At 43.9% G+C, this 17,426-nt stretch overlaps 1 protein-coding gene across 4 annotated transcripts; it reads right to left on the bottom strand.

Moving 5' to 3' along the window:
- Positions 1-216: 216 nt before the first annotated feature.
- On the bottom strand, positions 217-17,407 carry LOC114794894 (phosphatidylinositol 4-phosphate 3-kinase C2 domain-containing subunit gamma-like). 4 transcript variants are annotated; one of them, XM_028987730.1, is made up of 31 exons: positions 17,342-17,407; positions 17,030-17,187; positions 14,914-15,025; positions 14,721-14,832; positions 14,214-14,284; positions 14,064-14,127; positions 13,705-13,830; positions 13,210-13,586; positions 12,482-12,604; positions 12,273-12,401; positions 11,999-12,113; positions 10,465-10,598; positions 10,103-10,291; positions 9,781-9,874; positions 9,560-9,654; positions 8,521-8,701; positions 7,894-8,001; positions 7,698-7,790; positions 6,993-7,122; positions 5,658-5,794; positions 5,413-5,582; positions 5,061-5,217; positions 4,823-4,932; positions 4,031-4,208; positions 3,660-3,778; positions 2,971-3,067; positions 2,817-2,868; positions 2,168-2,259; positions 1,361-1,486; positions 1,007-1,071; positions 217-833 (listed from the first exon to the last, which is right to left on the bottom strand). In XM_028987730.1, exons 3-31 carry the CDS (start codon positions 14,946-14,948, stop codon positions 785-787), a joined length of 3,528 nt encoding a protein of 1,175 aa, XP_028843563.1. In that variant the 5' UTR covers positions 14,949-15,025; positions 17,030-17,187; positions 17,342-17,407; the 3' UTR covers positions 217-784. The 4 variants fall into 4 exon arrangements, with proteins under 4 accessions (XP_028843563.1, XP_028843564.1, XP_028843562.1 ...); XM_028987731.1 differs by lacking the exon at positions 1,007-1,071 and having other exon boundaries at positions 13,210-13,393; positions 13,556-13,586; positions 17,342-17,405; XM_028987729.1 differs by lacking the exon at positions 1,007-1,071 and having other exon boundaries at positions 17,342-17,406.
- Between the last annotated feature and the right edge of the window lie 19 nt (positions 17,408-17,426).

Below are 17,426 nucleotides of genomic sequence, written 5' to 3' on the forward strand. Positions count from 1 at the left end.
GAACTACAGTCTGGATTGTGCCCCGTTGTAATTCCCTTCATTCCACACCCCACCATGGGATGAAATGCACAAAATATCTTCTCAAATGTAGATTGGCTCACCCCCCCCCCCCCCCCCCCCCCAGGTTATTACAGCCTCAAAGTTGGGTGAGTTCTCTCACTGACACACACAAATTAGGTAAAAAATGTGAATACAATGAATACAAGAATTCTAAAATATTGTAAATATAGTTTATACAGTACAAATACAGTATGTTTCCTTCATTATCCATCAACACAGAGGCAGCTGTTTTTATGCAGACCACAGGTTGTGTATTGGCAGGTGTAGAGTTCACTCTCTCTTTCACTTTATCTCTATTCAGCAGCAGTAGAACCTGATTCATAAATGTAAATTCATTTTCTACTTATACTATTCTTCCAATTATTTACTGTACATTATTGTAAATACTTTATAAGATATAAAGAGATAAACTTTAACTGCAGTGTCATGCATTTAACAATTATAAATATTATTACTGTACATAAAGTATTTACATTTCAGTGTAGTAAAGACATTTTTTAAAAAATGAAGTAGGTTCAGATAACCCATTTTAAACAGTCCCCGCTCTGTGAGCTGGCAGGGCCGCCCTCTGGTGGACATGGAGCATGGATTCATCCATCAGTCCGCCTGCTTGCCTGTCCTCAGATATCACAGTTTCCCAGCGGGAACCACTGCTCCGCGTCCATCCGCTGGTCTCGCAGCACTATGTTGGTCGCTGCCACAAAAGCCTTCTTGCTCTTCACAGTCACTTCCAGAACGCAGTTGTGAATGGTGAAGACGTTACAGTACTCAATCTGGGAGCGAAGAGGAGGGGATGTTAACCACTATAGGAGGGGATGTTAACCACTATAGGATGGGCAAAACATCCCAGGAGTGATGAGTCCATGTTTCAAGTGTTACCGTAAACTCTTTACAATGAGATTACAAAAAAGTGCCAACCATGAAACGTTACTAAACAATAACTTACACAAAATATAATACAGAATACAGAAAAGGGGCATGGTGGGTTTTATTCCTGACTCTGCATTTTGACTGTAGGAGAAGAATACAAGAAATGACAATATCTCAATATCTCAACACTGTCACAGCTCTCATTTCATCAATAAATCAGAGATTAAAAATATATAGATTCATATTTATTGTTTCAATATGTAAACAATAAGGCACATCAGTCCAGCAGTGACATTGTGAGATCCAAACTCAAGGCACCTCAGTTAAAAGAACCTGCTCATAGTTTGCAGTATAAGCTGCTGCTCAAGGTTCTGTGCTCAGGCTGGTTCTGAGGATGCATGGTACATACAGGAAGTACAGAGACCCGTACCAGTTCATTGAAGGTGGGATTGTTGTTGTTCCGCACCACTTTGGTCTTTTTCTTGGAGAGGTTTTGTGGATCTGGTCTGAGACGTGTGATCACATAGGCATCAGGATTGGAGCCATTAGGCAGCCTCTGAGCGTGGAAAACCAGCAAAAAAGTGTGAATTAATAATGGCATCTCAGATGTAAGAAAACTTGTGAGAACATTCCACGGTCATCATGTAACGAACACACTTGGAAACATGTAGAAACATTGAAATTAGCATCATCGACATTTACAGTTTTACTGTCAAGCAGTAAAGAAAAAGCTCCCCTGGAGACATTCAATGTTAAGTGTCTTGCTCAGGGACACAATGATACTAGGACCAGAGCTTTGTGATGGCCACTTCAATACCTTGACTTTGTTGTCCTTAAGTCACTTTGTAACTAATTTGGAGGATTCTGAGGATGAACAGGCCTCAAGCTTATTGAGTAGCATTGCACTTCATGGCAGAAATCATGGACATTATGGATGTCCATGATTTCTCTGGATGAAAGGGACACCTCTCAAGTTCTTTATACTGTCAAGAGACCAACAAATGTTAGTCACTACAATTAACCATTTGAATTACTTATACTTTACTTGTTTATAAACCTATGGTAACAAAGGCCAGTGTAGATCACTTCCATCCACAGTAAGTTAAACTTCACTTCATCCTAGGCATGTGTCCCTCACCCTGATCCTGCAGATCTTTACAGCATTTGAGAGTCTTGCTTCACGTTGTCATTGAAGCTATTTCCAGGATTCTTTTTATGCAGAAGCACAGGGACTTACAACATTCTGGAGGTGCTTGATCATCACTGACAGCCGGTTTTCTCTGTAGGACATGAATAGCTGGATCTGGGGTTTGGATGGGGAAGCAGGGTCTGGAAACAAAATGGAGTTCAGTACAACCAGGTCTACCCAGCATTAAAAAGACAGTATTTAGCTGTAGAACCAACTCGATTGTGGAAGCCTCCTCGGGTCAGACTTATTATTCATATGTTTTGTTCCCTCCCGGTCTCCTTGTATATGGGCTTTGTTCTCTTTTCTCATTAAAAGCCTGCTCTGTTTGAGTCATGCATCTGTTATTTTACCCATCTTAGCCATGCAAATATGAGACGTACTAGGGAATGGAGATGGACCAGTTTTTTAGTACAGAAGGAACATGATGCTTTCAGTCAGTCATTCTCATAAATAGAACAAAACAGGTAGTGCATAACAGGTCTTACACAAAAAAAGGAAGTAGTTTAAATAGCATTTTTAAAACATGATTTAGTAACATGAAGAATCAATGATTTATGTATAATTGTGGTTTGCTCATTGATTCCTTAAAATGTCTTTCATGTTTTTTTGTCCACCCTCCAACCAATGATGAAGATTTTGCCCTAGTCATTATTGAGGGCCACTGTGAACGTGGCCTGTTGTGGATTTCAGTACACACCTGTCACGGCTGTTCTAGGATCATCAAGAAACAGGCTACAGACAAACTCGTTCTGATGACAAGAGAACATGCATTAAGGAACATGATCGTGGAGGAAACAGTATTAATTTTGTCTTATCAAACATCTTAAAAGGTGAATTAAGCAAAAACATACGCCTTTACAGGTCCCTTCAAACAGCTCCTTCAGATATTTGTTCAACAGCATCATTTTCCTCCCAGGAGTGAAAGACACCTTGTACCAGCTGGGGAACCTGACAGCAGAATCAGGAAGGGAGATAAGCAACAGTCTCCAAAATAAGAGTCTCTGGGAAGCGGTAGGCAATGTCCTCTCATCACACAGCTAATGATCAACAAGTCAGTCAGTTCACATAGTTATTAGGGTAGTATGTGGACATTTGAGAAATTATTACATAATGAATGTTTAATATAATATTTTATAAAAAAAAAAGTTTTATTTAAATAAATAAATTTTCATTAAAACCAGTTTCATACTTTTACATTTGTCCACTACAACTCATGTAGAGAATATTACTACACTGTCTGGAAAAGAACATAACAGGAAATTAATATCATACCCTGGTATCGTCTGAATTACTATTATCTTAGTTAGAGTTGGGGCAGGGTCCTAAGTAATAAGAAATTGTAGTCATGCCCATATTACATAAAAATTGTATGTTTATTGTAGAAATTTTCTTTAAATAATGTTTATGTTTAGACTTATCAAAGCTTATTTGTCGCAGTGGTGCCCTGTGAAGTTTTGAAGCAGTGACATAAGTAATCACTGTTCACCGGGGTGGTCAAAATAATTAATAACTTAATAACTTAATAACTTAAATAACTCACTGAGGAAGACTTGACTCTATAAAGTGCTTCTGAAGCCTTTTATGGATCATCTCGAACTGTCCAAATGTCTTCTCACTGATCAGAAACCCATCCTCAATGGTCACCTTCAGCTCATACATCTGGTTGGAAAGAGAAATAAAAAAAAGTTCCATTTGACTGATACGGTGTCACATGACCCTGCATTCAGTAGAGAAATGACGTTGGTGGGCGTGTCCCTGTGAGACTGTCTGAAAGTAAACAGAACTAGTTTCTGAGCAGAATTACTGGAGACACGCATGGATTTTTGTGCATGACCTGTGCAGTGCTCTAGTAACTCCTTGTCAGTATTGGACATCAAACCGCCGGCCAGGAGGAATTTAATTTTGGCTCACCACATCCCTTCCCTTGGTGGTGTACTTCTGAATGACCACCTTCTGGATGTTGGAGCTGGAGGACATGGCCTTGGATCGTATGGTGCCAGTCGCTGGCTTCTTGCCTGGAATTTGCACCATGTTGTGGATGAGGAAGTTGAGTTTGACAGGAAAGCTATCCATGCTCTCTTTGATCTTCCTGGTAGTGGAGAAGAAAGTGAATTTGCATCCAGTGTGGTAACCCCCAGTAAAACACATTGCTGTGATTTTTTCATGTTTTATAAAACATAGCTTATTTAAATCATGAACCGGACACTTGTATTACATTTACAATTTAGAGCTACATTTATTTTTGAGTTAATTTTTTAAGTTAATGTTTGGTTTGTCTATAGGGTTCATCTTTGATAACCAAAGTTAAATACATTTCTACACCCCAGCAGAGGGCATTTTTTCTGCAGTTATGTAACTGTAATCCATGATTGTGTGGACACAACAATCCAGTAAAAAAATAAAAGAACTCTGTGACACCGAGGACACTAAAAGCTGGTGGAACATGAGTAAATTTTACCATGACAGCGAATCCACCTTTGGGGTGATCTTTCTCTTCTGTAATTACTATCATTTTAATGAGGCTTTTACTCCTTCATTTACCCCTGTATTGAAGGACAAATCAACTGAACACAATTTAATTAGAAAGCTATTCCTCAGGGGTAATTCTGATACTCATCACATCAAGTAACATGAATGACAACAATCAAGCCTGAGAGTAAAAGCAGGGACCAAGGTGAGGGTGGTGTGGTGCAGCAGACCTACTGGGTGAAGTATGCAGTGGCCTCCAGGTCAGAATCATGAGGCCTCAAGTTGTTGTGCACGTACTGCAGGTCTTGAAGGTCTTTCATCTGAGGCATACCTGCCCCCAACATCTAAACACAAACACAGAAACCCACCAGACGAATTGTAAAATGGACACAAATATGAACATATAAACAAAATGTAAGTGTCTTCATAATTTAATTCTTGTACATGTACAGTATGTGAGAATCTTCCATACCAGTTGAAGCAGACTGAGCATCAGCGCAGTTCTCTTTCGCAGGCAGTTAAATGCCTCACAGCACAGCTCCACAAAGCAATGGAAGCGCTGTGGGTTCTCCCCCCCGCCGGTGATGAAGTGCTGCATCTCAGAGGAGAAGATGAACGGAGTCCGGTCCCTGCCACCACAGAGAACAGTGGAGGACAAAGAATGATTTATCAGAAGTTCATGAAGAGAAAGAAGCTGTGTGGTCAGACTGCATGTTGCATTACAGTTTAAAGTTATGACTAATGATGAAGTTCATTGCAGTCACATTTGTACTACAGACAAAACAGAAAGCACGGCAGAGCGGAATTCCCCCACTGATTTGTGCCTTTTAATGTTGGCAAACTTCTGCGCGTTCCCCAAGATCTTGCCAAAGTCGATGTGAAACATGTGGCCGGTGTGTTTCAGCATGATGTTGTCGTTGTGGCGGTCACAGATTCCCAGCACAAAGGTGGCTACACACCAGCCGGCACAGGAGTGAATGAAGTTCATCACCGCCTGTGGAATAAACACACATAAACACCAAAACCACGGCAACTCCCATATATAGCAATATGTCAGTGTGTTCAACACCTCCTCGTAATCTTCCTTTGTCTTGTTTTTCATGTGGAACCATTTCTCCAGCGTGTCCTCTCTCAGCGCTCCACCTAAACCCCACTTCTGATGGATACTAGCCAAGGTCACTGCCTCTGGCACCACCTCAATCAGGCCTGAGACACACATACACACAACAGGGTTCACAACAACAACATTAACAACAGCATTTCTGAAATTAATCATACGTGAATAAAGACTCCTACTTTTCCATCATGTTTGAATATAAAATCGGGTGGAAGTGATTGTTGTTGTCATTGTTTGGTTGTTGTGGTCTGCTGGGTATCACAGCAAAATGTGTCCTCTACATGTATCACCCTTACTGGGCAGTGGGCAGCCACAAAAGGCGCCCAGGAGGGGACTTCAGTGCACCTTGGCGTTTCGGGATTCGAACCCGCAACCTTCCAATAACGGGTCCACTCCCTTATCCGCTAGGCCTACCACCAGGCTTTCTTAATCATTAAATCTGGTCATCTCCTAATTCTGCATTAATTACTCATTTACTTTCCATGCTTCCAGATACATACGCTGCCTTTAGGGTAATTTAGAAATGTCTTCAATAACACTGTATTGTTCAGAAATTCTGTCCAGACATTGTTCATGTTATAAGTGACTGTCAGTTAAGCTGTTAGTATGTGGAATATCTGCAGAAATACAGACAGACCCATTGTCAGTAACTATTGATTTTCATTAGGGTTTACAATCTTGAAACTGCTGTCACTTTTACAATAACATACGTTTAGTTGCACTAATTAAACCCTAACTGGTGAATCAGTTATTTCAAACGTTGTCAATACGTTTTCTTATTTTGTAGAATGTCCTATTCAAACCTCATAAAAAACGTCAAAATGACTCAACTTTTCAACAGTAGTGAAAGTTGATTAACGTGGAGAAACATCTCCCTTGGTAAGAATCAACCTTCGATGAACCCAAGGTGTTATTAACGCTCCTTTCCGAGTGTGAGAGAGTGAGAGAGTGAGAGAGAGAGAGAGAAGTATTTACTGTCTGGAATCTTTAGCAGGAAACCATTACTTCCGACATATAAAGTATCAACAGGACAAGCTTTTATTCAAAAAGAAGGTTCTGGGGGTTTGGCTCCATTTCCTGATTTACCCGCAAGGAAGTTCGCATTCTTTCCATACCACAGTTGATAATTAAAATCCTGTTCATACAGAAACCTTAGTCCTCATACAGAATCTAATTCTAATAAATTTGCCTACAGTAAAAGCAAATTAACAAATGTAAATTGCACTTCATGTTCATTACTGCAGCTTCTTATCTCTGTGTTTGGGCATGAGATTCCTGCACAATCACCCTGGTTCTGTCCGGTGGAGAGGCACCTGTAGGTGACCATACGCATGTCCAAACCCTCCTGGAGCCACATCCAGTCCATCACTCGAACAATCTGCAGCACCAGCATGTCCTGCTTCAAGTTATCTCCAGTCTATGGATAAAGTAAAAATCACAATAGTACAGTCACTTTGTCTAATCCCGTAAAGTAAAAAAGTAAAGCCCTGAAACAATAAAACAATTTGAATAGGAAATAATACAAATTGAAAATAGTCAAATAAATACATACATACATAAATATTACACAAACTACAAGATCCAGCAGGTGGGTTTTACATGATGTCCACAATATTCAAACAGATGATGTCATCATCAATAAACCAATCAATAAAGCCATTTACATTGGGTTGGATTGTAGCTTCTCACTTTACCGGCATTCTGTTCTGAACCTCTTAACCACCTTCCAAAGGCCTCCACACAGTTCAAAGTTCTGCCACTTATCTCTATGAGGGTGTGGCCCGAACTCATGAACCTGCTCCGTGAAAGACCGGAGACTGGAGACTGACATAGGGAAAGGAGCCGCAGGGAAGAGGGCAGCTCAGGGTCTTGGTGTTTTTGTTAACAGTCTGTATGTTTTTCACTGGTTTTATGGGCCATTTTAACTCATTGTATGAAATTTCATATTATAAAGTAAGCAAACCAAAGAAAGCTAATATGAAGATACAGAACCTTGCAAATGACTCTGATATTTCTGCCCAGATCATCTGCCGTGATGAAGGAGATCTCCAGAGGAGCTGCATTAGAGTTGTGAAACGTACAGGCCTAAGGGACAGAATTTGCTCATTACTACACACTGTTTAATAAATTCTGAGTAAATAACGAACACCTTCGTCACCCAGTGAATAGAGTGACTGTTGCATCTTACATCCACATCTATCCCAGTCACAAAAAATGCCGGATCCAGAGGCAGCCGACAGTTCACTCCTCCTTCAAAGAAATTGTTGAGCTGGAGCTTTTCTCTCGTCAGCACATCCTGCCAAATGAAGACGGTTAGGCTAGTAAACATAGGACAGTCATCAGAATGAATAAGAGAAAACAATATGATCCTTCTAAAGGCTTTGATGGTTTTATTAAACCATTTTTTATTCTTTAGAACGTACAGATCGGAACACTCATTTTTAAATAAAATATCCCCAACTGCACTCTCACACTGCTGTCGCAGGGCAGGGCTCATACAACAAACAATTTCCTTCACACACTCACTCAAACAGACTCCACACACACACTGTCTAAGCCAGGATTCGATGTCACAACCTTGGCAGCCACCATGCCACCCTTTCAAAATTCTTACACATTACAGTATAAAGTGAGTAAAGAGACCTTTTCAACATGTCTGCAATCTAATTTCACATAAGGCCCGATGTTGAAACTGTTGAATGCATAAAACACTAATGTATTTATAATTTATTCACAGTAGTCTTCAGAGCAGTCTTCACAGTCAACTGTCATTTAGACTAATCCAAGCTATGCAGACGTTGAAATAATAGCGGACCTTCCTCCTGTTCTTGTCAGCGCTGCGAATCCTGTCTGCCACCTGGGTGAGCAGGGTCACCAGGTGACTCTCTCGCTCCAACTCCTGTCTCAGCAGCTGGCCACAGCAGTGCTTCAGCGCGGCCAACACCTTACTGTACCAGCTCCGGTAGTGGGCATCTCCAAGGGCATCAACCAGCAGCCTGTAAGAGGTATGCACATACATACAGTATATAAGCACTCTCAGGTATAGCTGTAATTGGGTCTAAAAAGTTATGCATGTACTGGCACAAGCCTGACAGAATCAGACCCCAAAACAAATGTACAAGAAGTGAATCATATGGAAAGGATAGGTACTATAGACTGAAGGTTTGTGTTTGCTGATCGATAATTTACCACGCAAGCTCTATTTGACCTGACCCAACCCTGGCTATCAAGATTTACAGCTCTGCCATCAGGTTATACTGTATATTGTTAAGACACAGGGAGTAGTGGCAAAACATGCAGCACTGGTGTGAATGCAATGACAGGGGTGTGGTTGACACAGACATTACTTTGTTTGATGTAAAAATTAATATTCTGATTCAGCCTCATTTATTTCAGTCTGATTCGGGTAAACTATTGCAACACAGTGGCATGGCGAGGCTCTTGGTTCTGGCTCTGAGCTTTACATGCTCTATGTGGATTGGTCAAAGGTTCCTTTGGCAGGAATTCCTGTTAATGCAATGAAACTGAAAACGGTGTGTACCACAGGGAACAATTATTGGTCCAACTACTTTTTTTAGTGAAAATGAAGTGATTGCCATTGTGATGCACTGCAGCACAGAACACGGTGACACAACTAAATGGGTCCTCTGTTTTTAACCAATCACCCTTGGTGAGCAGTGGGCAGGCAACTGGGGAGTAGTGTGTGGGGATGGTGCTTTGCTCAGTGGCACCTTGGCAACCTTCTGATCATGAGACCGCTTCCTTAACTGCTAGGCCACCACTGCTGTTATACAGTGTATTTTGTTATACATTTGGTATTTTTTAAAAATTGTCAAATTTGATGCTAAACTCACCAGTAGAGCTGTTGAGCGATGCGTATGTTACATAGCGAGGTCTTTAATAACATCATAACCAAAGGCCCATCCAACTCCCACTCCATCTTCAGAGCCTGTAAATCAGAAGACATTCGCCTGCTCAGAGTACTTCCAGGTTCTATAATGAGCATCAGCATCACAGTAAACAACAGGTATATGAATTATGCTGTAGAGACCGATGGAACTTCTTTTAATAATACCTGCACCAGCTGAGGCAGGAACTCCTCCAGCAACACCTCTGACTCTCGCTCAAAGTACTGCACTGCTGTCTTTCGCACGGTTTGATCTGGGAAGCTGCAATGCAATGCAAGACTATTCTAATTCAATATTAAAGGAAAATAATTGACAAATGTTACAAATAGACCACAACTGAGCTGGCAGTTCAGACCATTTGAAAGTGAATTCTGAAGTGAATGCTTGCTTGTTTTGCGTATTTTTATCAAATTAATACTTTATAAAGTAAAATGAGTGGTTACGATGAGTTTCCACCTATTAACGGACAGTGAGTCTACCATGGCGGACCTCTCAGTCAGCAGGAATAGAGCCTCCTCAGGTTTCTGAAGAGGCCAGCTCTCCAGCAAGGTGTAGATCTCGGTCAGCTCCTGCAGTGTCCACTCAGGGGCGCTGCCCAGGACCAGGTGTATGTAGGTGTTCTTCTCACTGCACTCATGCCTCTTTGTCCAGAGCAAGGACTTTTCGTTGTCCGTTAGACTGTGTAGGAAGAGAATGTGTTATGCCAGAGTATAAAATCATAAGTGGAGGCGATATCCTCGGGCATGATGCCAAAAAAATATGATGCAATAGAAAAATTTTATATTTAAACTGAATCATGAACTGATATCAGGGGAAGAGGCTTGTTATTATTCAAGGCTATTATTACTCACAAATGCAGACAGCACATCTGAGAAATATCTTCTAACTTTCTCTGTAGCTCCTCATAAGGTTGATTGAACAGGATGGAGTGGGGCAGGCCAATGGGCTTCTCATATTTCCACTGTTTCAAATTTGGGAAGTCCACCTGATGGTGCAATAGTAAAAGTTAAGAGGTTGACCCTTCAAGCTGTTATACAGATCTTTTTAAGCTAAAAATGACCATTGCTTCATTCACTGTTAAACTCAGTAGACCTGTTTCACATAATTTCCCAATAACCACCAGCCATTAGACAAATAAAAATACAAGCCATCATTATGCAAAATCATGGATGTTTGTTATTCACTTAGCACAGGCTATGTACAGTGCATCCAGAAAGTATTCCCCACATAATTATAACAAAGTATTGCGCAAAGTTTTTTATTTATATATATATATATATATATATATACACACACACACACACACACACACACACACACATACATACATACACATATATATATATATATAAATGAAAAAAAACTTTGCGCAATACTTTGTTATAATTATTTTACTTTATAATTACATAATTACAGTTATAATTACAAACTGAAAAGTTCTTGAGGATTTAGCAAATTTTTTTAATAAATTTTTTTTTTTAAAAAAAACCTTTGCGCAATACTTTGTCGATGACCCTTTGGCAGCAATTATAGCCATGTCTTTTTGTATATGATGCCACAAGCTTATCCTTGGCCAGTTTGCATCAGCTCAGGTTGGATGGGAAGTGTGGTGCACTGCCATTTTAAGATCTCTCCATAGCTGTTCAATCGGATTCAAGTCTGGGATCTGGCTGGGCCACTCCAGGACAATACAGGCATGATAGGTGGATTGATGCAGAGATGGTTGTTCTTCTAGAAGGATCTCCTGTCCACAAAAGACCTCTGGAGCTCTGACAGAGTGACCATCTGGTTCTTGGTCACCTACCTGACTAAGGCCCTTCTCTGATTGCTCAGTTTAAGTGGGCGGCCAGCTTTCTTATAAGCGTCCTGGTGGTTTTGAACTTCTTCCACTTATGGATTATGGAGGCCACTGTGCTTATTGGGACTTTCAGAAATTTTTCTGTAACCTTCCCCAGATTTGTGCCTCAAGACAATCCTTGGAGGTCTACAGACAATTCCTTTGACTTCATGCATGGTTTGTGCTCTGACATGAACTGGCAATTGTGGGAGCTTATATATCAGGTCCAATCACATGTGCACTTCAATTAAGCTGCAAGGATGATCAGGGGAAACAGGATGCACTTGACCTCAGTTTGGAGAAAAGCCTGTAAATACTTATGCACACTTGCTTTCTCAGTTTTTTTTATTTTTCCCGTTGTCATTACAGGGTGTTGTGTGTAGAATTCTAAAGAAAAAAATTTATTGAATCCATTTTGGAATAAGTCATGTGAATACTTTTTGGATGCACATGGTGAATTCTGAGCATCTCCATGAATGAAGACAATTAAGTGTCTGTTCCTATTGTGATCTCCAGGTAAATAGTGATTGTAAATGCCTGTCTCTCACCTGCAAGATGACTCCCACTGCCTGCCTGTGGATTTCGTAGAGGGCAGGGGTTGGTGGACTGTTCAGCTCTGCTAACATGGACATGCTAAGCAGAATTGACCCACTGACCAGAGTCCTGCCAAAAAAAAAAAAGTACTTAATTCAGACATAATACAAGAATTTCATCTTTAAAAATGTGGTTTACTTAGAAGAACCAGTTACTGGTGGACACAGAGCTACTAAGCAAAACCGGACACAGGACAACAATGCAACTGAGGGCAATCAGCGAAGTTACATATTGTTGTAGAGTGGCAGGACAGCCCAGCACAGCAGCTCTTGGCCCTTTCCCTGCTTGGAGCCCATCAGCAGGAAGGTGAGCATGGATTCATATGGGAGATCTTTAACAAGTTTTGGGAATGTCACCCTAAAAACAGAGACAAAAAAAGTTCAGCATGGAACCCGCTGGATGCTGCCCATGATCTGAAGCATGAATTGTGTTCTCACAGCCTGTTGCAGCGGATCTTGGTGCCGAGCACCAGGCTGGTGCTGATGTTCTCAGCAGCCACTGTGTCACACAGTTTCCTGCCTGCATACGTCAGAGAGCACTGCAGGCTGAAGGAATCAAAACTGGAAACAGCCGAGAAAGCAATTAGCAATGCATTTATATTACATACAAGAAACACAAAGCGCAGCGCTCCAGGCTGAACTGTTCTCAAATGTACAGTCAAAGGTGTCCTTTTGTGCACCTTTCTTGTATGCAAATTCCGAGGACACCTTGAGTAGCTAAAAGTTGCCCTGTTCTATAATATGATTGACATAGCAGCATTGAATGCACATGTGCTATATCAAGCATGCACTGGGAAGCAGGAAAGACGGGTGGACTTCCTGGTGGAGCTTGCACGAGAGTTGGCTAGCTCTCATATGCCTGCGAAGAAGGCAAGAAATGAACAATTGCTTTGGACACAACCCTCCACACCTAGCCCTGGAAAAAGAGCCATGTGCCAGGTCAAACAATTTCTCCCTAAGATATCAAAGTGTCCTTGAAGTGGCTCAGCATGTCCCCGCCTTGTTTACATGACAAAAGCATCTGTTCACAGGTGATAAAGGATATTAGTTAAAAGTCTTCCAGCCCATCGACTGTCCTGTGGGTTTTTCTAGGTAGAAATGTCAAATGACAACTCTCTGGGACTTCTAGTGTTAAGGTGATTAAAGATGCCAGGCTCATAGGGTACCTCGTCACCCAACACTGCTCCAGTCTGTACAGAGATGCCAGGTTGAGGCTCAGCGTGTCAGTGTTTTGCTCCACATCCATGATGGGGGGACTGGGATTGGTACTCTGCACTCTGAACTCAGAGTTGAAGTTGTCAAAGAAAATCTGCAGCAGCTTCTCCAGGGCCTGGTGGAGGATGACTATGGCTGTGGAAAAATATAATGAAGAACAGAGGGCTTTTACTAAAGATTTCTGACTTTCCAGCAAATCAACAGGACAACACAGCAGATTCACCTTCTCAAGCCTGAGCAGAACCATCTGCTTATTCATACTCCAAAATAAAAATGACTGGTTGGTTGCAATCATACCTGTCTCACACTCATACATTTCGGATGTGCTCTAGAAAAATAAATAAAAAAAATAGTTCTTTGCATCACTTTTACAATCAATGTTATTGTTACAGCATGCAGTATTTCTGTTCTTCATAAGGAATATGGATACGGACAGCAAGCCATACCAGCATTGTGGGCTTTATCCGTTTCAGATTACCAATGGCCTCCTCTAGCTCCATGGTTGAGATTCCGCAGAGCAAGCCACAGATAGCACGCACCTCCACTACGACGCGGCTCACGTTCAGCCAGCACTGGGGAAGGGGCGGAGTTACTTTTGTATGTGCACTCAGAGTTCTGTCTGTTTCTTTCTTCTTATCAAATCAGATAAAATTTGCTTGATCCATTTAAAGAATGAAATACTGGGATACTTAGCATTTACTACAGCAGGGTGAGAGAATCAGAAAACATCATTAATCCCCTCATTAAGAAGTTTATGTAATATGCTGGTTATGCTGGGGGTGGGGGGAGCCTTTTCAACACAAACCTGATTCCTGAATATCTGGTTAACCTCTTTGCTGTAGCACCTTAATCTTTCCTGCAGACCCAACCTGGACAGCAACGCAGTTACTTATTAGGTCATGGTGCACAACAATATGGCAACAAAAAAATATGTAATGTGTTGTTTTTTTTTTACCTGGATGTATTAAAGACACACATAGGGCCCAGTAGTTGATTTAAATTAAAAGGCTGTTTGTCGTCTTCCTCCTTTAAAAAAATTGCCAAAAGCTGCTTTAAAGCTTACATACCATAGCAAACTTATAAGCTTACCATACCATAGCAATATTATGTACTAGTTGTTTTTTTTTTTTTTTTATAATAGCTTTAACCATACTACATGTGTTAGGTGGTCACTTAGGTGGCAAAGTGAATTGTGAATTTTACAATAAATTGTTATAAAACTGTGTTCATACAAAACATCCTTAATATCAAGAAAAAAAAAACATGTCCAGAAACACGTGTCTGAAACTGAGCAAAGTCTCAGAAGCAAAGAGGACTGGACCAGGGAAGGGCCTGTGGACCTTTTTAAACTGTAATCCACCAACCAGTTGAAAAAGCGCCCTGAACGCGGTACACTTGGCCCATCCCTTTTGTAGATGATTAATCACCTTTCACCCGCTGTGACACATGGGAGCTGACTTACTTGTCTTGAGAACGAGGTCTTCACCATGGACATGTGTATTATTCTCACGGAAACCTCCTGAGAAAACTTCAGACAGGTCTGAACACGTTCATGCATCCCTAACATCTCATCACTGGAGGAAAGAAAATTGGAGAAAGATACGTAAAAACTCCTACAACAAAAGAACAGTGAGTGTTGGTGCTGAAGATCTTACTTTTTGAGGAACTCCTCAGTGTCACAGAGCTTCATGAGGTAATTCACACTGCTGTCATGAACATCCAGAAGAGAAAAAATCTCCTGAATCAAGTCCTGCACCGTTTTGCTCACTACAACACAGGCAAAGGGTGAACAAAGAAAACGTAAAAACAAAAACAAAATGAAAATTATAATTACACATAAATGTAACAACTAATATCACCGCGCTCCCACGGCGCTCCCTTTCCCTGTGGCACTGCGCTCCCACGGAGCTCCCTTTCCCTGTGGCACCATGCTCCCTCGCCCTGTGGCACCGCGCTCCCTCGGCACTCTCTCGCCCTGTGGCACCGCGCTCCCTCTCCCTGTGGCACCGCGCTCCCTCTCCCTGTGGCACCGCGCTCCCTCTCCCTGTGGCACCGCGCTCCCTCTCCCTGTGGCACCGCGCTCCCTCGGCACTCTCTCGCCCTGTGGCACCATGCTCCCTCTCCCTGTGGCACCGCGCTCCCTCTCCCTGTGGCACCGCGCTCCCTCGGCACTCTCTCGCCCTGTGGCACCATGCTCCCTCTCCCTGTGGCACCGCGCTCCCTCTCCCTGTGGCACCGCGCTCCCTCGGCACTCTCTCGCCCTGTGGCAACCGCGCTCCCTCTCCCTGTGGCACCGCGCTCCCTCTCCCTGTGGCACCGCGCTCCCTCTCCCTGTGGCACCGCGCTCCCTCTCCCTGTGGCACCGCGCTCCCTCTCCCTGTGGCACCATGCTCCCTCTCCCTGTGGCACCGCGCTCCCTCTCCCTGTGGCACCGCGCTCCCTCTCCCTGTGGCACCGCGCTCCCTCGGCACTCCCTCGCCCTGTGGCACCATGCTCCCATGGCGCTCTCTCTCTCTCTCCCACTCTGGCACGGCGCGCTCTCTATCTCTCCCACGCTGGCACGGCGCGCTCTATCTCTCTCCCACTCTGGCACGGCGCGCTCTATCTCTCTCCCACTCTGGCACGGCGCGCTCTCTATCTCTCCCACTCTGGCACGGCGCGCTCTCTATCTCTCCCACTCTGGCACGGCGCGCTCTATCTCTCTCCCACTCTGGCACGGCGCGCTCTATCTCTCTCTCCCACTCTGGCACGGCGCGCTCTATCTCTCTCTCCCACTCTGGCACGGCGCGCTCTATCTCTCTCTCCCACTCTGGCACGGCGCGCTCTATCTCTCTCTCCCACTCTGGCACGGCGCTCTCTATCTCTCTCTCCCCACTCTGGCACGGCGCGCTCTATCTCTCTCTCCCACTCTGGCACGGCGCTCTCTATCTCTCTCCCACTCTGGCACGGCGCGCTCTATCTCTCTCTCCCACTCTGGCACGGCGCGCTCTATCTCTCTCTCCCACTCTGGCACGGCGCGCTCTCTCTCTCTCTGGCACGGCGCGCTCTATTCTCATCTCTCCCACTCTGGCACGGCGCGCTCTATCTCTCTCTCCCACTCTGGCACGGCGCGCTCTATCTCTCTCTCCCACTCTGGCACGGCGCTCTATCTCTCTCTCCCACTCTGGCACGGCGCGCTCTATCTCTCTCTCCCACTCTGGCACGGCGCTCTCTCTCTCTCTCTGGCACGGCGCGCTCTATCTCTCTCTCCCACTCTGGCACGGCGCTCTATCTCTCTCTCCCACTCTGGCACGGCGCTCTATCTCTCTCTCCCCACTCTCGCACGGCGCGCTCTATCTCTCTCTCCCCCTCTGGCACGGCGCGCTCTATCTCTCTCTCCCCTCTGGCCGGCGCGCTCTATCTCCTCTCCCACTCTGGCACGGCGCGCTCTATCTCTCTCCCACTCTGGCACGGCGCTCTATCTCTCTCCCACTCTGGCACGGCGCTCTATCTCTCTCTCCCACTCTGGCACGGCGCTCTATCTCTCTCTCCCACTCTGGCACGGCGCGCTCTATCTCTCTCTCCCACTCTGGCACGGCGCTCTATCTCTCTCTCCCACTCTGGCACGGCGCTCTATCTCTCTCTCCCACTCTGGCACGGCGCTCTATCTCTCTCTCCCACTCTGGCACGGCGCTCTATCTCTCTCTCCCACTCTGGCACGGCGCTCTCTATCTCTCCCACTCTGGCACGGCGCTCTATCTCTGTGGCACGGCGCTGATTGTGGACTCATACATGCAGTAGGAATGGGCAGCTGGTGGGGCAGCCAGGCGGACGAAACAGAAAAGGTCAGCTGGGCGTTCTCCAGTAAAGAGAAGTGTAGCGGCGTCACTCGGCTCCACACCACACCAGTGTTGGTCTCCTGTTTGGAGTGGGGAAATCTGGACACCAATCTGTTTTACAAGGAAATCAAACAAAATCACATTTAACAATGAACATTATACTGAGCGTTATATTGAGCGTTTGTCCCCAGTAACGTCCCAAAGTTCTGTTTTCTAATCTTCCCAACAGTATATTCTTCTGAAGTTTTTCACTGTTAATCTTAACCATGCTGAGTCTTTACTTAGACGTGGACTTGCAGAGCGCAGCGGTTCTCTGGGTGCTGCCTTGCGGCGTGTCGATCAGCTTAATA

Source organism: Denticeps clupeoides, chromosome 7 (assembly GCF_900700375.1).
Source record: "Denticeps clupeoides chromosome 7, fDenClu1.1, whole genome shotgun sequence".
Lineage (NCBI taxonomy): Eukaryota > Metazoa > Chordata > Actinopteri > Clupeiformes > Denticipitidae > Denticeps > Denticeps clupeoides.